Below are 22085 nucleotides of genomic sequence, written 5' to 3'. Positions count from 1 at the left end.
TGGTAAATTAATATATATTTTTTTTTTTTTATTGGAAATGAAATGACTTTCAAAACAGTTTTTATGAAATATCATTTGCAGTATTTACTTATATGTTCTTCGAAGAGAATTTCTAAGATATGAAAATTAATACGTTTTAAGAAAATTGTTTTGTCATGTTGAAGGAGAACGTATTCCTTTAATTTGCATTATAATATTGTGTAAAATATTATAAAATTTGATTTTTTATTCCAAATATTATGCTTGACTTTTTAAATTATTAATTAAAGTTTTCTTCCCCTATTGAAATTTAAGAAACAATTTTAAAGTAAACTAAATCAATATTTATTTATTTTTATATATCAGATATTTTGTAAAAATTAAAAACAAAACAAATATAAAGATTATAAAACAGAGTATTGTTTTGTCTACAGAAATTTATTATTTCGAAAACTGGTCTATTAAAAGAGATATTTAAACATTTTATGACAAATTTTGCACAGAATAAATAAAATTTATTGAAATAAGTTCTGAATGAAATTTAATACATTAATCTTCAGAATTATTTAAATTATTTTAGAAATCCGGTAACTTTAAGAGAGAACTGTATAGGCTATTTGTTATTATAATCAGCATGACGAGGTTGTATGTATAGATTGGAACGATACCCATGGTTGATTCAAGAGGGGTTAAAACTGCTTTATCAGTTTGTAAATGGTGCTTTACAGTAGTCACGTGTTTATCGGTGGTTTCGGAAATTTTTGGTATGGGAATATTATGCAACTACAGGTAAACAAAATAACTTGTAGAGTTATCGTTTTGTCATTCGAACAGGAGCAATGCTATGATATTGTTGCCTATCAGTAGCTGAAATTGTGTTTTAAATAATATTTAAATAATGGGTGCAAAGAATATGATTAAAAGAAATGCGAATAACAGTAAACATGGAAAGAAAGATTTGGATGATCTTAAGCAAGAAGTTGAAATGGTAAATTTTCTTGTATATATATATATATATATTTTTTTTTTTTTTCTTTTTTTTCTTTTGTTAATATTTAAAACTGTGTTTGTGAATATTCTTCAGTAAGAACATAATAGTAAAATATTTTTCAATTTTCCTTATAAAATTATAATGCTGAGCATTTTACTGTTACAATATTTCCTTAAAAATATCCCTAAACCTGGGTTAATTCCTTATAATACAATTATTTTTTTATCTTTAAACTTTTTATCGGAACAAATCTTTAATTTTAATTAGTGAATATAAATTCAAAAATAATAAAAAAAAGGATATTGATGTTTTATATTCTAAATTCCCTAAAACGAAGGAAATACAATTTTGTCGAAACGATTTTTCCCTAAATCCCAACACCACCTATTGTACGTTTAACGTACTAAATCTCGCCACGCAAGATAGAACCTGTAATTTTAAAGTCAAGGATCTTTCTCTATAATCATTACGGTTTTCTCGTAACTGCAATAAAAAAATATATATATATNTAATGGAAAAGAATGTATATATACAAACATATATATGTAAATTTCTCTTCGTAGTGTTTTTCATTGAAAAATTGCACAAACTTTAATTATATTCATAACTGATGACAAAGGATATTTAATTGCGTTCAATTAAAATTTACTTCCTTTAATTCATTCGTTAATGGTTCTGATATGCAGAAATCTTACAACAGATATTGCAAAATTTAAAATAAACATATTTTTTACAATTTATTTAATTAAGTAAACAAATTTGCGACAAAATCAGTTCCTTAAGATCATGTTTCTAATCTTTCCTAAGCATTGTTAAAATAAACCTGTTATTATTCAATTTTATAATAATTTATAATTTTTAGGGTTTGACTGAAGAAAAAGCCAAACAAATATTTTTACGAGATGGTCCTAATGCATTAACTCCACCAAAACAGACTCCAGAATGGGTAAAATTTTGTAAAACTCTCTTCGGTGGTTTTTCTATGTTGTTATGGATAGGCGCTATTCTATGCTTTATAGCTTATTCTATTCAGGCTTTATATAGCGAAGACCCCGAAATGGATAATGTGAGTGATATTTTAACATTCAAAATTTTATTACTTTAACCTCTAAATAACGATTAACATTCTGTATTCTGTATTTTAAGCTTTATTTAGGTCTAGTTTTAGCTATTGTGGTTATTGTAACGTCAGTTTTCTCCTATTATCAAGAATCTAAAAGTTCTAAAATTATGGAAAGTTTTAAGAATATGGTGCCTCAAGTAAGAAATATTCCTAAGAAATTTTTATAAATTTATAATTATTATTAACTTTATATGAATTTTAGTATGCTCTAGTAATCCGAGATGGGAAAAAATTAACCTTGCCAGCAGAAGAAGTGGTTGTTGGAGATCTCGTTGAGGTAAAAGGTGGCGATAGAATTCCTGCAGACATTAGAATTGTCTGTGCACAATCATTTAAAGTAGATAATTCATCACTGACTGGAGAGTCTGAACCGCAAACGAGAAATTCAGAGTGTACTCATGAAAATCCACTTGAAACGAAGAACATTGCATTCTTTTCAACAAACTGTGTCGAAGGTATCTTTATCTGTTAAATAACGCACCTAATTATCTGAAAATAATTTGAAAACTACGCAGTTATAAAAATGTAAACAATTTGAAAGCCGAGTTAAATGAGAAGTTTTGAAGAAATATGAGAATATGCATTTGAATTTTCTTAATTTCTTCAAAATTTTATAGAGTAATCTCTGCACTTACTCTCCCAATTTGATATACAAGTATGTTAACTTCCAAACGATTCTAAATATTTAAAAGCTTTGAGAAATTTGAATATAAACAAATAAATAAAATGATATCAATGTTTTAAATCACTATAAAGATTTAACTATAAAAATTTTAACTCGAAAGTAAAGTGTACTTTCAAGTTAAAATTTAATATTTAATTCAATTTTTCAATTTTTTAATTATTATTATCATTGTTTTAATTTAGGTACTGGAAAGGGTATTGTCATATATACAGGAGATCGAACTGTTATGGGAAGAATCGCTAATTTAGCATCTGGATTACAAATGGGTGATACTCCAATTGCTAGAGAAATTTCACACTTTATCCATATTATCACAGGTGTTGCTGTGTTTTTGGGAGTTTCTTTTTTTATTGTAGCTTTTATTCTTGGTTATAACTGGTTGGATGCTGTTATATTCTTAATTGGAATAATAGTAGCTAACGTTCCAGAAGGTCTTCTTGCTACAGTAACCGTAAGTAAAGAACGTGAATTTTAAATAACTTTTAACATAATAATGAATAAGTAATTCATTTCAGGTATGCCTCACTTTAACTGCTAAACGAATGGCTAAGAAAAATTGCTTGGTAAAAAATTTAGAAGCTGTGGAGACGTTAGGATCAACGTCGACGATATGTTCAGATAAAACTGGAACACTCACACAAAATCGAATGACTGTGGCACATTTATGGTTTGACAACCAAATAATTGAAGCAGATACTACAGAAGATCAATCTGGTAAATTAATTTTAAATTTCCATAAGTTTGTTATAATAACTTTTAAATTTAATTCTCGATATTAAAGGTATTAATTACGAAAAGACTTCAGAAGGTTGGAAAGCTTTGGCTCGTGTAGCCTGTCTATGCAGCCGAGCTGAATTTAAACTAGGAGAGAAGAATCTTCCAGTGATGATGCGGTAAGAAATAGATAAAGTGTATAAGATTAAGAATTAAAATTATACGTGTATAATAAAGTATATAAATTTAAGTTTTTATATAACTTAGATATAAATTATATGCTATTGTTTTATTTTAAAAATATACATAAAATAAATAATACAAAATGTGTTATTGTTCTAACAGAGAATGTACAGGAGACGCATCAGAATCTGCTATATTAAAATGTATGGAACTTGCCTGCGGAAATGTCGAAGAATATAGAAATCAGCATCCAAAAGTGTGCGAAATTCCTTTCAATTCTACCAATAAATATCACGTAAGTGTATTTAAATTCTTCAAAAATAAGTATATTCTTTGTTACAAAAAAAACATATTTATCTTAACAGCTTACTATACATAAATTACCGGATAGCAGCTATTTGATATGTATGAAAGGAGCACCAGAACGTATCTTAGATAAATGTAGTACCATCTTCATAAATGGAAAGTGCAAGATTTTAGATAACGAAATGAAACAGGCCTTCAACGATGCTTATCTAGAACTGGGAGGAATGGGAGAACGGGTGATAGGTAATTAGCACTTGGATGAAATTTTAGTACCGTAAAAGTTGCCTGTTACTTTGTTGTCGTTACAAATTTCATTCCAATTCATTCAAAAAAATTTACTCACTCTTTCATTCATATGTATTTGTACTTTACATACAAACTTTTCATACAAACATCTAAAACTTTTAAACTTTTTAAATTAGTTATGTTAAATTTATCTAATTAATTAGTTAATTTATTATTATTATTATTANATTTATAAAAATTAAAACTATTGGCGTTATTAGTGTTCAAATTTGAAAACCAAACTAACTTTCTGAGAGCTTCTCGGTCCAAAATTATCATTTTAATTTTAGTTTTATAATAAGGCTAAAATGAATTAATTAATAGGCAATTAAATAAATAAAAATTAACAATAAAACTAAAATCAATTTTTCATAAGATTTTAATACTGTTTCACGTATGATTTTTGTTTCCTTTGAACGTGGTTGACTATCTTATTGTGTCAGTGAATATTTATTCATAAAATAGCATAATTAATTAATCAAAACGACATGTTTGTGTAAATAACTCAATCAACATGGCTGTTAGGCGTACAAATAAGTACTTAAACACACACATAACTGTATTATGTAGTCTTGTGTATAATCTTAGGAACTGTATTCCGTTTACATCATTATTTTTTGTGTTCGACTCGCGATGAGAGATTGTATTCTGTGAAAAAGCGTAGTACCAGAGAGGACTTTCTATTTGAAAATGGTCCTATTTAGGTGTTAAACAAATGAAAAAAATCCGGATAGCCCGTTGGTGAGGTGAAACATTCGACTAACCAGTGTTCAGCAGTTTTTTCCTCTCGGCTACTAGTACGACCAGTCATAAGTCGGAAACTATATATATATATATATATATATTTATTTATTTATTTAAAAAACAGATATATGTTTCATTAGAAACTTCGGAATAGTTTGAAGGTGATCAAATTTTTGTCATTACGAAAAACATGCTGAACATTTTTTAGGTTTCTGTGATTATGCCCTGCCAACTGATAAATATCCACCTGGTTATCCTTTCAATGCTGAAGAAGAGAATTTTCCTTTAGAAGGATTTAGATTTGTTGGTTTGATTGCTATGATAGACCCACCTCGTGCTGCTGTTCCAGATGCTGTATCCAAATGTAGAAGTGCAGGAATCAAGGTAATCAATTAAATTATATTATATTATTGTTTTGAAGTGAACCATCTATATATTAAATATTAAAAATACTAGGTAATAATGGTGACAGGAGATCATCCAATTACTGCAAAAGCTATCGCTCGAGCAGTGGGAATAATTTCTGAAGGAAATGAAACCGCTGAAGATATCGCAGAGAGATTAAATATACCAATTGATTCTGTTAATCCTAGGCATGTAAACCGGATAAATCACACTTATTGAAATACAAAAAGTGAATTTAATTACATCTATAACATTTTCATAGATCGTGTATTTTCAGAGATGCTAAATCTATTGTAATTCATGGAGGACAACTAAGAGAAATGGAGCCAGACCAATTAGACGAAGTGTTAAAAAATCACTCAGAAATCGTTTTTGCTAGAACTTCACCTCAACAAAAATTGCTTATTGTAGAGAGCTGTCAGAGGCTGGGTGCCATCGTGGCTGTTACTGGTGACGGTGTTAACGATTCACCAGCTTTGAAGAAAGCTGATATTGGTAGTATTAAACCGATATAACATATGAGTTTAATTAACTAATTTAATTTTAAAATGTTTTCCATTTTTATTTATAGGTGTTGCAATGGGTATCGCCGGAAGCGATGTTAGTAAGCAAGCTGCAGATATGATTCTACTGGATGATAACTTTGCTTCAATTGTTACCGGAGTTGAAGAAGGTTCAATAATATTGAGAAATAATTTTTATCATATTTTAATTAAACATTTTATCATGTCATAAACTGTTTTGTTTTACGACATTAAAATTTATATATTTACGAATGTAAAATACAATTTTATATATAATGCCATATTTTTATCTTTATAGCAGTAATTTTATTAGGCCTATATCGATATCACATTTTTATTTCTACTTCCACTTTCTGAATGCCAATCTAGTTAAATTAACGCGTTAAAACCTCTACATCTTCAATATAGATAATTACTCTCTATTAATTTACTAGAGCAATAATGGCAAATTTCCAAATAAAAAAAATAACTCTAAATTATTAAAAAATTATATGTAGGTTACATTTATCGTCTGATTATTTTTTATGTGTTTAAATAGGAAGATTAATTTTCGATAATTTGAAAAAATCTATCGCCTATACGTTGACTAGCAACATCCCAGAGATATCCCCTTTTCTATTATTCATATTGGCCGAAATACCTTTACCTCTTGGAACTGTTACGATCCTTTGCATTGATTTGGGTACTGATATGGTAAATTTAACTATCTTAGTTATTAATTTAATAAATATACTGTATATATATATATATAAACAATTAAATTGGCTGTTTTAGGTACCAGCTATATCATTAGCATACGAAGAACCAGAAAGTGATATTATGAAAAGGAAACCTCGTGACCCAATTAAAGATAAACTAGTAAACGAGAGGTATTAAATACATTTATAATTTTTGCTTATAACTTTATGAATGTAATAACTGGTTTTCACTTGTTTAATATAGGTTAATATCAATGTCTTATGGACAGATTGGAATGATGCAAGCTGCTGCTGGATTTTTCACTTATTTTGTTATAATGGGAGAAAATGGATTTTGGCCTATTCACTTGTTTGGTTTGAGAAAATCGTGGGATAGTAAAGCAGTTAATGATCTTAAAGATTCATACAATCAAGAATGGGTACGTGTTTAATCAGCAAACATCTTGAAAATATGGTTTCAATTACAACTGAAAATTCAATCACGATGATTTGATAAATATAATTCAGTAAATTTCGCAATGTTTGTTCTGTAAAATCAAATGCAGATCCTGCAGATGACTTATCGTACAAGTTTTTGTTTTTGTTTTTTTTTGTTTTTTTGTTTTTTTTTATTTAAGACAGAAAACCCCGAAATATAATACATATACAATACTTATATAAAAGTAAATAAAGTTAACATAGCATAATTTATTCATGAAATTGCACAAAATAAATACTAAAATATACAATTTTTAGATGTTTATTAATATAAGTTCATTTCAAATATATCAATTTATGTATTTTTTTTAATTTTAAATACAGTTAATTTGTATCTTATTATTATAAAATTTCAGTAATTTGTAAAATGTATTTTTGGACGTCAGAATTTGTGGATTTTGTCCCGATAAATCAGTTTGATGTTATAATTTAAAAGCCTATTAAATTATGCCTTATTGTTATTATGAATGTGCAATAATGGCAAAATGATGTAATCGACTTTCAGCCTTAATTGGCCATATATTGGCGTAATTAATATAAAGCCAATTAAGGCTAAAAATTATTTTGTCGTAAGTCAAAATGTTTAAATAATTTTGTTATTATTGCATATTCATTTGCGCTTCTACTATAGATGAATACACTTTATTATTTATATTTGTTAAATAGCATTTCATACTAAAAGTATAAGATATATATTCATATATTATCATTGTACTGTTAAATAAATACATTATTACATAGAATATGTAAGATCACGTTTTTGAATAGATAAAATTGATTTAAGATTTCTTTAATTTACTTTATAAAGATTTATATTATGCATTTGTTAACGATATAAAAATTTAATTGCTAATTTAATAACGCAAAAACGACTATCGGATTTATTACTATTAAGCAATAGCCCTACTTCTAATATTATGACTACATAAAGTTTATTACCTTAGTAACATAAATGTCCAGAATTGATAACTTTGATTATTTTCTTTAATGTATGATTCATTAAATAGTAAACAGATAAAAATTACTATATATATTTATATATATTATGTAACGGTAAATGGATTGTTTTTGGTTAATGAATGCAACTTTAGTAGCATGGCTAAAGTTTCATACAAGTTTATTTATATATTAAAGATTTAAACAAAAAGATGAATTTTATTAATAAATATTATTTATATAAATAACTTTGCATGTTTATATTAAAATATTAAAAAAATTACTTAATTATTTTACAGACTTATAACTCTAGGAAAATATTGGAATATACTTGCCAAACTGCATTCTTTATCTCTATAGTAATTGTACAATGGGCCGATCTCATAATTTGTAAGACTCGCAGAAATTCTATTCTTCAACAGGGAATGAAGTAATTTTTTTTAATTAATTAAATATTCCTGAACAATTATATGTTTAGTGAAGATTTTATTAATTTATAAAGTTAATAGTTAATTTTCAGAAAATAATTTTCAAAATCTAAAGTTTGTACTAAACTTCCTTGTGGGTTTAGAATATTTTATAACTTTAAAGATGTTTAAAAATTATTTTATTTGTGTTCAGTTCCATAATTATAACTATAAAATACATCATTTGAAATGATAAAGTAGTTTACACTCGAAATTTTTTCAACTTAAAGATTTTAGAAATAATTTACTTTTACTCAATATCTTAGTTAGAAAATGGAATTATATATTTTTATTTATAGAAATTTATTAATTATAAAAAGAAGGAATTAAAAAATTAATAAACTCTACAAATTTTAGTTAATTTTAAAAATTTATCAAAACTTTTAAAATTAAAATTCCAACATTATAGATAATTTCTAACAATAAATTTTCTAAAACATTAATGTTTTAGAAAATTTAAAAAACTATTATTTCAGAAAATTAACATGATTTAATTTATAGCTTCGAAATTAACCTTTTTAACTTAAATCACAAACACGAAAAAATTAATAATGATGGAAAGAAGATGATAATTTATTTTTTGATTTATAATTAAATGCTGTGTAAATTATAGAATATGAATTATTAAATTTCCAAAGAATAAAATATAATTTTTTTTATGTAATGAATAAAATAGTTTATTTAAAATTTTTTAACACGCAATATTTATTAACAAGTTAAATATAATTTCTTTATACAGAAATCACATGTTAAATTTTGGTCTTGTGTTTGAGACTGCAGCAGCAGCTTTCATTTCATACTGTCCTGGAATGGATATAGCTTTGAAGACATATCCTATAAAGTGAGTAACGCTTCTTTATAGCTTTCTTCAATATAATTTCTTATGTACATAGAATATACATAAAAATATTTTATCTGTTCAACAAATCTTAATTGCTGGAGATAAAAAATTAACTGCTAGGTTTTACAACAATTTTATTTTAATTATTAATAAAAAATATTATTATAATTTCGGAATTTAAATTTCGTAAGGAAAGAAATATCTTAAGATAATTTGCAAAGGAATTATGAAAAGTTAAATGTTAAATAAGAAGTACAGTGCATTTCAAAATATTATAGCTTCGTGTTACTTTAATCGATTTTCATAAAGTTCAAATATTCATTTACATCATTTTTCTCTATGAAATAAGTTATTTCAAAGTAAAATTTTAAAATTCCGAAGATAACAAACGAAATTTATCAAGTTAGTTAAGGAAGACGAGTTGCGAAATACTAAAAAAGACTTAGTTTTTGATTTGTTTATAGAATTATAATGAATTAAAAAATTACTGATAGCAATATCTAATATGTGATATCATAATTAAAATATACAAGAGAGTCATGAGATTTTTTAAAAATATGTTGACTAATAATTTATTTAAAATTTATTCATAAAAATATATTTTTAATACTGGAAATATTTAAAAATAAAACGCTGACAACATTGATGATTTTTTTTCAAAAAAAAATTTATATGACAGAAAAAATTAATATTAACATTTCAATAAATAAGTAATTAATTATATAAATATTTAACTAGATATGCATAATTATATACATATATCATTTTTTAATTATAATTAATTTACAATAAACTTTTAAATTTTCAGATTTCGTTGGTGGTTACCAGCGTTACCCTTTTCACTCTTGATTTTCGTCTATGATGAAACACGAAGGTATATCCTTAGACGAAATCCAGGAGGATGGGTAGAGAAAGAAACTTATTACTGAAAAATATGATTCGTCATACTTCAAGATCTTTGGGGGAAAATTATCACACTGTCATTCATATCAATACTTGTACTTTTTCTAAGCATAAAATTAATAAAAAAAAATTTAATCAAGTTGTATACTTTAATTTACATATAAATTTCGCTGTTTAATATTTTGCGATTATATTTTCATTGCGTTTTTAAATATATAAGGCAAAAATTGATTAAATTTTTATACATAAATCATGTTTCAAAGATTACAGATCGCTAACATTTTACTTTTGTTTAGTTTTATAACGTTGACCTCATTTAAGTCACATATAAACGTTTCAACTCGCAATCATTATCGTTACGTTTTAGTTTTTTTTTTTATCTTGATTAAAATTAAAATATATGGTGTAAGAAAAATAACTTCGGTAACGTAGCCAAAATTTTTCCAAAAAATGTGTTCATAAAAGATATAAAAGATTTCATCTTCCTTTTTTTTCAGGATGTTTGTGGGAGGATCGGATTATTTATAAAATCTTAAAGAGAACTTTATTACGGAGAATTTTTCTGAATAAATAACCTAATAAAACAAAACCGCTTTTAAAAAAATTCCATTTTTTCCAGAAATTATTTAAAATTTTTAAATAATTTCTGGCAACACTTAAAACAAATTATCCCCATAAAATTTCATAAAATTAAATCGAAATATATTTTATCTATCAGAACGATATCGAAGAGTAAATAATATAAAAACGAGATAAGTTAACCCTCCACTACATTCACTAAAAAATTAAAAAAAATGCAAAATGGCGGCAGAAATATTTACTTATTTTATTAAATAATTAAACAAATATTAATTGCAAATTATATATATTACAGAAGGAAATAATAATTGTAATAAATTTCTACGAAATTATTGCAAAACCGCTATTACTGCAAAATCGAAAAATTTCGACCTATCAGAGTTGAGGTTTGTGTCGTTTGGCCGTCCATAGCGGTAGTGTCGAGACGCTTTGCTGTATTGACGTCAGTCTTCGTCTGGCTTGGCTTTAGAGAGGAAAAATGGCTACGAAAGGCAAAGACGATGATCAGGTACCTTCGATTATAATTTTAACACCTTATTTGAATTATATTATAAGTTAATATTGTTTATTAATATATTTATGATCCGGGCGGATTTAATTCGGTTGATTTGCATTAAATATCTATTTTTCGGTTGGAAAGGTATAAGGTGTGTTAACACGAGATTAGTAAAGAAAAAAAGTACACCATAGAACACTTTACATTTTACTAAATAAGACTTAGGAGGGTGAGAATTACATTCAAAGATAGTTAAAGCTATAGAATTAGATTTATGGGTTANCGAATTGTTCAGAATTAAATTATATATATTACAGAAGGAAATAATAATTGTAATAAATTTCTACGAAATTATTGCAAAACCGCTATTACTGCAAAATCGAAAAATTTCGACCTATCAGAGTTGAGGTTTGTGTCGTTTGGCCGTCCATAGCGGTAGTGTCGAGACGCTTTGCTGTATTGACGTCAGTCTTCGTCTGGCTTGGCTTTAGAGAGGAAAAATGGCTACGAAAGGCAAAGACGATGATCAGGTACCTTCAATTATAATTTTAACACCTTATTTGAATTATATTATAAGTTAATATTGTTTATTAATATATTTATGATCCGGGCGGATTTAATTCGGTTGATTTGCATTAAATATCTATTTTTCGGTTGGAAAGGTATAAGGTGTGTTAACACGAGATTAGTAAAGAAAAAAAGTACACCATAGAACACTTTACATTTTACTAAATAAGACTTAGGAGGGTGAGAATTACATTCAAAGATAGTTAAAGCTATAGAATTAGATTTATGGGTTAGGTACTTTGATGTGGATATATTACAAAAAAAATATATATTTTTTTCCTATTATAATTTCCTGTTGGTTCCAATGTATATTAATTAAATGGATAAAAGAATTTATAAATGATAATTGGCCTTGCCAATTGCTAAATTCAATTATTTAACAGTAGTGTAAATTTGAAATAGTGTGATATACATTTCATTAATACAGACAAATTTCATGTAATAATATATTAAAGTATTTAAATTAAGATCTTTGCAGAATAATATGTAATTAACCTTTAATGTAATTTAATAACATATATATTTGTTGAAATTATTGAAATATTACAATAAAAGATTATTCAGGAAACTAATGGTTTATTTCTAGAATACATTTTATTAAAGTGTAAGTTGTTTCTTAGCGTGCATACTTCTGCGACTAATAAATTTTTAATTACTTAAAAACGTTTGGATGGATTTTAATTAGGTAATTGTTTGATATTTATTTTAATAAATTTTTGTTTAAAATGCATTTAATAATAATAAATATTTTGAGAGATGGTAATTGAGCATGTAAAAATGTAATTTTGTATCCATTAATTGCATAAATTGATAACTGCATAACCAAACTAAATTCTAAAAATATGTAAATGTGATAATTTGTAGTTTTATATAGGAGTGATGGAAAAATTTTTATCGCAGGTTATGCTTATTAAATCCTTTGATTCTTTAATGTAAAAAAAAAAAAGGTGTATATCATATTGCAGTTATTTTCAGTTTTGTAGTAATATTGATTAAATTTTTCAGTTGTTACTAGGTAAACTGTTCACTAGGTAACCTCGGTTAAAGAGCCTACCTGCAAAAGTGTTTTCTATTTGAAAAGTTTGTAATAAATTCTAACTTTGTGCTATTTTTGCATTTAAATTTTGTTTCTCCAATATATTACAAGCTTATATAGAATTTTAAAATTTGTAGTGAAGCATATATGTAATTAGTTTCATTTATATAAAATTTAGAAAAAGGTGTAATTCATTTTAATCTTTAATTTTGGAAGTTATGGAATGATTTAGTAATTATGATAGTTTCAAATAGTAAGTTGTAAATCTGTAAGCTATATATATAAAATATATTTGAAAAATGCAAGATTGATTTTAAATTAACCAATTATATTATACAAATAATCAAATTATTCAAAATTTAATTAGAAAAATGTTTTGTCATTACATAACCAGTATTAATATTTAGGATAAAATATTGCTTAATTTTGAAAGTTTTATGGAGTTGTTTTGTTTCAAATGTATTTAATATATACAGTATATATTTTTTTCCACCCCACAGTTTAGAAATTCTAATCTGTTTTTAATTATTGGTAGTCTGTAAATTTTTGAAATTTTTTGTTTAAAATAATTTCAAAATGTGTTTTACTAATAAATGTTTTTATTTAGGGCATAATTCACATTCTCAAATGGGCAATTCTAAAAGATGCATTTGACCTAAATTTTACAGTTTGAATATGAATTGAATCATTATAAGAAATGAGTGATGTAATATTTAATTATTGTGACTTAAAAACAATTTTTCTTTTAAGATTGGAAGTAGAATTTTTAATTAAAAATTAAGTTTATTTTAGGAAAAGTAAAACTGATGTTTTTTTATTAATTATATTAATACATAAGGTTATTGCATGATTGTTTTATTGCAATTTATGGTTTTCAGATTGCTGAAACATAGTTTTGTTTAATAGAATAAATTTTTAACTGCTTGTAATTATGATCATAGGCATTATGTAGTTATTTTGATGATGTTTTCTAGAGTAGTATAGAAATTTGTAATACGATAGTTTTGTTGTAAGATGATAGGAATTGTTAGATAGTTAATAAAAAAAATATCTATGTAAAAGCATAGGTCTGAGTTAAAAGTTAATAATGCAAATATTTTTACTCATTTTGGTGTATGTTTAATTCATATTGGCTTTTATAGTGACTAATTTTAGTATTTGAAAAACTTTATATACAGAAATATCATACAAAGCTTTTTTTCTGAAAAATAATTATTAATTTTATTTAGGCTGTTTAAATAAGGTTAAGAATTACAAATACAGGTTAATTACAATTACATTGCAACTTCAAGTATTACTGTGAAGTTTATAAATGCTTACATATTATTGTGTTACTATATTTATCCTAAGGGTTATCTCAAAAATAGACATCCTAACAAAATAACAGAACTAACAAGAGGAAAGTTAAGACATGTTTTACTTTATATAACAGCATTTTATAAAATGAATTAAACTTTTTATTACTCTTTTATTAAATTTATATATCATATATATATATATAAAACTTATTACAAGAGTGTTATGTGAAAAATAATATCAATCTTTCAATATACAAGTTAATAGTAATTTGATTTAAACAAAAAAAATTTAAAATTAATTTGAATATGTTAACTTCAATAGCATATAATTTCAAAATATAAAATTATTTGAAATGAAATCATAAATTTATTGTTGAATTTTTATAACCATTTTTTAATTAACGTGATCATAAATGAAATATTTTAAATTCATACATTTTATTTTTCAAAATCAAATTTTAAATGATTCTTAATTATAAATGATAGGAGTAGAATTACAGTTATTGATGCAATATTAAATACATAGAATCCTTTCAACATTTTAATTATTCTATGAAAAACAAATATTATAAAATGAATTCCAAAGATAAAAGGGTTGATCAAATTAATCAAGTTACAGCACATCAATGTGAAGAAATTCTACCCAAAATTTATTTTAGAATTTTCATTATAAAACATTAAAACATTTTATAAAAATAATTATTTTAGGATCCCAAACTTTTAATTATAAAATATAATAAAATGTTATAGGTTATTTAAAAGTATTTAGGATTGAGTATAAATTGAAAATTTTATTATAGTAAATATATAAAAACTTTGAGCAATTAACTGAAAAGCATGAGACATTTTTGGCAGTTTATGTTATATTTAAGTTTCCTATTTTAAAATAGAAAATATATATAGTAATAATATAGAATAGATTTGTGATTTTTATCATTGAAAACTTTTCAATGATAACTTTTTCTATAACTTTTTAATTTTTTTTAATATCTAATAAATTTCTATAAATTCAAATTTTTCTTTGTGATTTTTATATATATACATATAGCTTTTTCATTGGATCTCATTTTAAGATTATTATTAAACCAAATAACACCAATTTAGAAAACTTGATCTAGAAATTAAGACAATTGTAGAATATTATCAACTATAATTTGTTGCAGTATGTAAAGCAGTAAATATAGAACGTTTAAATATAAATATAAAAGCAGACGATGTACTGTAAATATTAATTGTTCTCTGTACAATATATTGTTGAATGTAGTTAGCTCTAGATTTAATATATAATGCATATGGGAATAATTTAATATTTCTTCATATAATATAAATATATATAAATAAATATCTTTTTATTTGTAACTCTTCAGAAAATGTCATTTAGTATTAAAAAATGACCCTTTTTAAAATTATTTACAGCATTGATTATTAAATGGGTGTGTACTATTTTATATGTTGTTTATGAATAGGATTGGTATTTTTGTTAATTTATAATTATAAATACAAAAAATTCATTCATAATTTTAAATACATAGTTTTTATTTTCATTTTATTAAAGCTTGTAAAGGGTTTTTTAAAATAAAATTTGACCCAGAAGTAGTATTAAAATTAATATGCTTGGAGAAAATTAGTTTGGACTAGTTTCATAATGAAACATGAATGAAAAACTATTACAAACTGGATTTATATTGCAATATGTGCATATAATTTAAAATGGCTTAAAGTTTTTTTAAACAAATTATCAGTTTAACTTCAATAAAAATACAAACAAAACGAATGAATAATAAATATACTATATTGTAAAAACTAATATGAATTAAAGTTTTTTTGTGAATTAAATCATTTTTTTTTACAATTTTAATTAATACTACTACTACACAAAATGACACAATACTTAACATGTTTTCATCAATGTTCTAATATTAATTTAGATATAAAATTCACATTTAAAACCAACCAAAATTAAGAAAAATGCAGAAATTTTGTTTGGTTTCCATTTGACTTTGAGATAACTGATAAGTGTTTACATATATAAGCTGCTTATTAACTACTTACAGATCAAATGAGATTAATATCTATTATTCCTTGTCTAGTTTATTAATTTTCTCACTTTTTATATGGCCCAAATGAAAATTTTTACAACAATTTTTTAATCTTTCTGAACTGTGGTATATTATTTTTTTTAAGTTACTAGACAAAATTATAAGTTATGAAGTAACAGATTATTTTATAAAATGTAAAGTATACTATCTCTGCTTATATTTCAGATATCAACTAAAGTTAGATATTTAAAATTCTGCTGTCTATTGAATTGACTGTCTTGTCGAATTGAAAACAAAAATTGAAAAATGATTTCCATTATTAAAATTTAAAATTATTTTTGTGTTCTATGATTTTATTTTTCAGATATTAATTTGGCACTTTTTACAAGTAATTATGATTAAATATAATTTATAAACTGAAGGATTTTAGTGACTTAGGTGCTGTATTTATTTTATTAAATTAGATAATTATCTTCATACATTAGAGAAAATAATTGTTTATATATAAAAAAAATTTTTATATACAAAATTTTTTGCTAGTTAAATAAGATATTTAGTAATCAAGTGTTATTTGGATAGGTAATTCAAGTTTTGATTTCTAGTTTTTTTTTCTTTTAAATTAGAAAAATATGTTTTTCTCATAAGTCATTAAAAATGGATTGTACTATAATAGGCTACATTTTTTTTAATGCATTTAATAAAATGAAAATACATTATACCATAAAATTGTGTTACATATCAAATCCTAAAAATTTTATAATATAAATATAATTACTGTAAGTGCTAATAAATGCGCACTATTCCAAAATAATTATTCAATATTATACAGTATTCAGTTAGAATCCTTTCATCCTGCTTATTTAAGAGTAGTAAACAACTTGAAAAGCAATAATTTTTACTTAATCAGACTGTTTGAAAATAGGCCACTCAAATTTATAAATTAATGAGTAAATGAAATGTTTTCAAAAAATTTATACCATATACAAATATTTTGTTTAGTAAATTAGAACAGCTGCTGACAGATAAGCTTAAAAATCTATTATCACTAATATCTTAATTAAGTTAAATTATCCAAACAGAAGATTTATAAATCAATTAAATTCTTTTTGATCAAAATTTTAAAGATAATTTAGAATTACAGAAATGGCAAAAAGTGATATAGGTCTAATTCTTAACTTTTAAAATAAGCTTAACTATCATATTTTTGAAAGGTAATATTTAATTAATAAGTTTAAATATAGCAATTTTATAAATTTAAAAATTTAAATATGTTGATTTTTGATTTATTTCTAATAAATCTTGGAAAAAAGGTCTTATTATACTTCTGTAATATTTAATTTTTATATTTCATTTAAAATATAAACCATTTACTGTTGTCATTCATCATCTAGTTAAGAACAGGAAAGATGTTTTAGCTGTTCCAAAGTTCAAGGTTAGGATTGAGAATTAAAACAATTCAAGGATTATTTAAACAGTTTACTGTGGTTTCAAATATATAAACTTGAAAATTATTCATACAGTATTAAACATAATAATAAAAGGTCCTGTATTTTTGATAAACAAAAACAATTTCTAAACAGTTATAAATTTTTTAAGTTTAATAATAATTGTTTGATTTTGAATGTTTTTCTTAAAAATGCATTATAAACTGCAATTATTAAATACAAACCCTATTTCAAACTTGAATACCCAGTATTCTTAAAATGTATATCTAAATAGCTTTTGTAATGATAAATTATAAAATTATATAGTTTACATAAGCATATGATAACATAATTAAGTTACATAAAAATTAGTATGAATGTGATATATTTTTTTTAAAGCTACTTTTTTGACTAGTTTGGATATAAACAGATACAAACTGCTTTTAGAATAACTTTGAAATTCATTAATCAAATATTTCATACCAGTTAGATTCAGTTATGTTTTATCTGAAAATTTTTGAAACTAAACAATTTGACCTATTTCTAAGTTCTATCTTTTATTAGAGAACTGAAATGAATTGATTAGTTTAAATAACTTTTCTTCCTGTATCATATGCTTTATCTGTTACAAGTACATTGCTTTTGGATTTTTTCCAAGATTTAAAAGATTTTTTTCTTGATATATTATCTGTGCACTATAATATTTTTGTTGACTAATTTAAAATTTTTTGAATATTTGATTTTTTTCTTATAATTGAAAATTGATCTTAATATTTTAAAAAGTATTTATACTTTCCACCAAAAACACAGTTAATTTTATATAAAGGGAAAGAATAAAACTTTTTTATACGTAAAAAAATAAAAATACAATAGAGTGCAAATTCTTTATTTGAACACTGAAAATGCTTTGATTTTATGTATATATACATATAAATTGGTTTTTCTTATGTAAAGAATTGTTTTCTGAGAGTTTAATAGTAATGAATGTTACATAAAGAATTGAATGTTTTTGAGGATATATTCATACTGTCTGTTTAATAACTAGCTCAATACATACTAAAATGGCAGCTAAGAGAGTCATGGAAAAACATGTTTACTTTTAACTCTTGCAACTGACTTCATAGTTTTTTTTTGAACAAATATCATATAACATCTATATATATACAGTGGGTGATCGGTTAACGAACATAATCCGTTCCAAGACTTTGTTCGCTATCCGAATTGTTTGTTAACCGATTATCTATTTATCATAGGTTTTAATGGGAATTTTATTAATTCGTTCTGGAGACCGCCAAAAATAAAAAAAAAATATACTTTCTTACTACGTTTATTTATACGTAATAATAAAAATACATACATGGTCAGTCTTGCGTTTTTATTAGTCATGTTTTTTCCGTTTGAAAGGGTTAAAGAATCTGTCTAATGATTGCTTTTCTCTCTTCTTCAGGATTTTTCGTAAGTAATTAATAGGATTGCAATTGTAGAAATCCCCAAGCCTCAATCTGGTTTGGATGCCATTCTAAGATCGTTGTTCTGACATCTTCCCACTTCTTCAAAAGATCTTTAATAGCAAATATCGGCATTAATCCTCTTTTTCAGAAGAAAACATATCTCGCTGAGTTTCCTGGTGTTCTTCATTCGAGAGTTTTTGACGTACTTTTGTCATCAGATCCGTTTCAGATTCCATTATGAACTCTTCGATGTTCTTTATTTCTCAGATGTGATTTTTGTTACTCCTTTAGCTGCTTGAGTCTTCCTGATTATACAGTATTTTTCCTAAATAAGATTGAACTGCGGCCTACTGTAGACCTGTTCACGCCATACTGCCCAGCAACATTAGGCATCTTCTGCCCACTTTCTACCTTTGCTATTATACTCTCACCTTTTGAAAAGAAAAAAAACAGATGCAAAACTTAACTTGTGCCTACCTGTCAGTCTCGCGGATACATAAAAGAATTGTTTTGTCAGAAAAATAAAAGGCTGGAATTACAAGGGATAGTTTCAAAGTTTGGAGGAATACTATTCAATCAGTATATAGCGGCTTGAGCGTCGATGTCAACGTCTTCCACACTCCGAAAAGTTTCAAATTGTTGCCCAAAGACAAGAGAAGACCAATTGGTATTCATTATTTTACGTCGCTTCTTCTTGTGTTTGTTCTGTGCGGTGTTCGTTATCCGATCATGTGTTCGTCGTTGTCCGAACACAAAAATCTTTCGCGAAAGTGTTCGTTATCCGATCACCCACTGTATATATATATATTAGCTGCAAGGACCCGCTTCACTGGGTTTTTATTTGTGGGCAAAAAGTAACAATAGTGAAGATTAAGATAATTACATTATAGCCAATCTTACCCGTTTTCACAGAATGCAAGAATTAGGTCCCCCATTTCCAGACTAATTAGAGAATTTTTACGAGTCTAAAAATATGTTCGATTTCCCACAAAAAACCACCTGTAAATCTTGCATGCTGCTTTATATTAACATATAATATAACATATAATATTTATATTATGTTTTCTGGAATGTTTACAATTGTTCTATAATCAAACCAATATGCAATAACAAATTTGAATTTAAAACGGTTTGAATATTTTTAAAATTGAAATACATAAAAATATTTATAACAATGTCTGAAACGTTGTTAATTTAATACACCTAAGTACTCGATGAAGACTAAATCCTCTCCCTCTCCTGCCTGCGGGGGAATTTCAAAAAATCCCTTCTTAGTGTGCATTGCCATGGCGTACCCTACTAAAGCGCAGATAAAAACAGAAAATCTCATCTAAAATAGTACAGTAGAAGCCGTTTTTCTGGTTAAGCCTTAAACCTCTCCCCTGGTGGGGAATTTTGAAAAATCCCTTCTTAGTGTGCGTTTTCATGACGTACCCTAACTGTGTACCAAATTTCACCTCTTTAGGTTCAGCGGTTTGCTCTGGGCGATGATGAATCAATCAGTGACTCAGTCAGTCAGGACAAGTAATTTTATATATTTCGATATACAGTAGAACCTCGATTATCCGGAATAATTGGGGATGAAGGTAGTCCGGATAAGGAAAAATTTGGATAATCGAAGCAAATACTTTAATTTGTCTTTTAATGATAATACAACACGTTTTCTTTTCGATGATGTATCGGTAATATTAAAAATAAATACTGTATTTAAATCGTGATCAAATTTTCAAGAAACAAATGTTCGTATTGAATTTGGACTACTACTGACCAGCACTAACAGACTACCTATTGTTTAAAAGGCCCTCTGGTAGCTTAAGAAGATGGATTTTATAAAATAAAAAGCAGTTGAAACTGCATTTGTATGAATAAAAATTTGACAAACTATTTATCGTTTTAGGATGAGTAAAATTTTTTCGTCGCATTCTCGGCTTTTAAATAATGCATAAACCTTCGAGGTGCGAGGCCCTTTGGACCGCGAGGGATAGGCGGTGGCCCACATTGCCCATGCCTTACGCCGCCCTTGGTCATAGAAATGATGTAATTTGAGTATAAATTATTTATAAATACGTATGTCAAGTCATATTTTTATTACGACGCAAAATATATTTAAGAGTTTACAACCACTGTGCTGGGTGGAGACATTGTTGAAACAAAAAATGTTATGCATTCCATCACGTACATAAACAGTGTTGTAATTCGCCAAGTGCAAATCAGCAAATTCGTAAAAATTTTTGTTTATTAAGATAACTACTTCCAACAATTTAACACCTCGTTTAACAATAACGATCCACGCAAAAAACCTTTTTTACGAGGGTTATTTTCACTATTAAGTTCCACGAGTACTTTCAACCTCCACCGAGGTCTGCTTCAGGTGGTGAGTGTCGACCCGTCCGTTGTAACGATGTTGCCAACGATGTAAATAAATAAACGTGCGCGTCGGGTTTCACCCCTCCGACCGCCATTGCTCGAACTCCTCGATTAAATACTTCCACGCCTGTGCAAGTGTTTCCCCATCCTTGTAGTTGATACAGTTGCCCCCCCCTGCTAGCTTTGTGAATCTCCCAGGCCTCCAGGTGACGGATGTGATCCGCGCGGAACACGTGTCTGATAACTTTGGTGTTCCGGAAGTCCGCCCTTATTTCCGGGTCGGTGACATAGGTGGATAAGGCAGTGGTGTGTCTTTTATGCTTAATATCAGCTTGGTGTTCGCGTATACGTTTCTGTGTTGATCGGATGGTGGAGCCGATGTAAACTAAGTCTCTATTGAACCTGTCGTCCCGTATGGGAACGGAGTAAACACCTGGGGCCCTGGTGAGATCGATTGCGTCCTTCGCGTTGCGCAGCAAGTCGTAAAGCGTGCCGGTTCTTAAGTACGCGATTTTGGTGCGGCTGTTGCTAGCGATCTCCCTATATAGGGGGTCTAAATGCCGGTTG

General features: G+C 26.1%; 2 protein-coding genes across 3 annotated transcripts in view; both read left to right on the top strand.

Moving 5' to 3' along the window:
* The first annotated feature begins 1783 nt into the window (after nt 1-1783).
* LOC111622935 (sodium/potassium-transporting ATPase subunit alpha-like) lies at nt 1784-10400 on the top strand. 2 transcript variants are annotated; one of them, XM_023365401.1, is made up of 18 exons: nt 1784-2036; nt 2117-2230; nt 2296-2548; nt 2961-3229; nt 3294-3492; nt 3560-3671; nt 3838-3970; nt 4041-4224; nt 5219-5394; nt 5467-5603; nt 5678-5910; nt 5987-6088; nt 6478-6632; nt 6714-6808; nt 6882-7056; nt 8350-8480; nt 9257-9358; nt 10167-10400. In XM_023365401.1, exons 1-18 carry the CDS (start codon nt 1953-1955, stop codon nt 10285-10287), a joined length of 2775 nt encoding a protein of 924 aa, XP_023221169.1. In that variant the 5' UTR covers nt 1784-1952; the 3' UTR covers nt 10288-10400. The 2 variants fall into 2 exon arrangements, with proteins under 2 accessions (XP_023221169.1, XP_023221170.1); XM_023365402.1 differs by having other exon boundaries at nt 1786-2036; nt 5693-5910.
* Nucleotides 10401-11733: 1333 nt separating this feature from the next.
* LOC111622934 (sodium/potassium-transporting ATPase subunit alpha-like) overlaps nt 11734-22085 on the top strand; it is an 89196-nt gene continuing 78844 nt past the window's right edge. The window contains exon 1 of the mRNA XM_023365400.1: nt 11734-11866. Within this exon, the coding sequence (XP_023221168.1) occupies nt 11837-11866 (30 nt within the window). The 5' untranslated portion in view covers nt 11734-11836. The remainder of the gene's footprint in view (nt 11867-22085) is intronic.

Source organism: Centruroides sculpturatus, unplaced genomic scaffold (genome assembly GCF_000671375.1).
Source record: "Centruroides sculpturatus isolate CEXI.00-Female unplaced genomic scaffold, Cexi_2.0 scaffold282, whole genome shotgun sequence".
NCBI lineage: Eukaryota > Metazoa > Arthropoda > Arachnida > Scorpiones > Buthidae > Centruroides > Centruroides sculpturatus.
Note: the sequence above shows the minus strand (reverse complement) of the source record. Positions and strands in the feature narration are given on the sequence as shown.

Bases quoted from the DNA above. Each gene is read 5' to 3' on its own strand.
- LOC111622935 (XM_023365401.1), top strand. From the start codon at position 1,953: ATGTTGTTATGGATAGGCGCTATTCTATGCTTTATAGCTTATTCTATT. The intron at 2,231-2,295 runs GTAAGAAATATT...TATGAATTTTAG, and splicing joins TTAAGAATATGGTGCCTCAA to TATGCTCTAGTAATCCGAGA. The intron at 3,971-4,040 runs GTAAGTGTATTT...TTATCTTAACAG, and splicing joins ATTCTACCAATAAATATCAC to CTTACTATACATAAATTACC.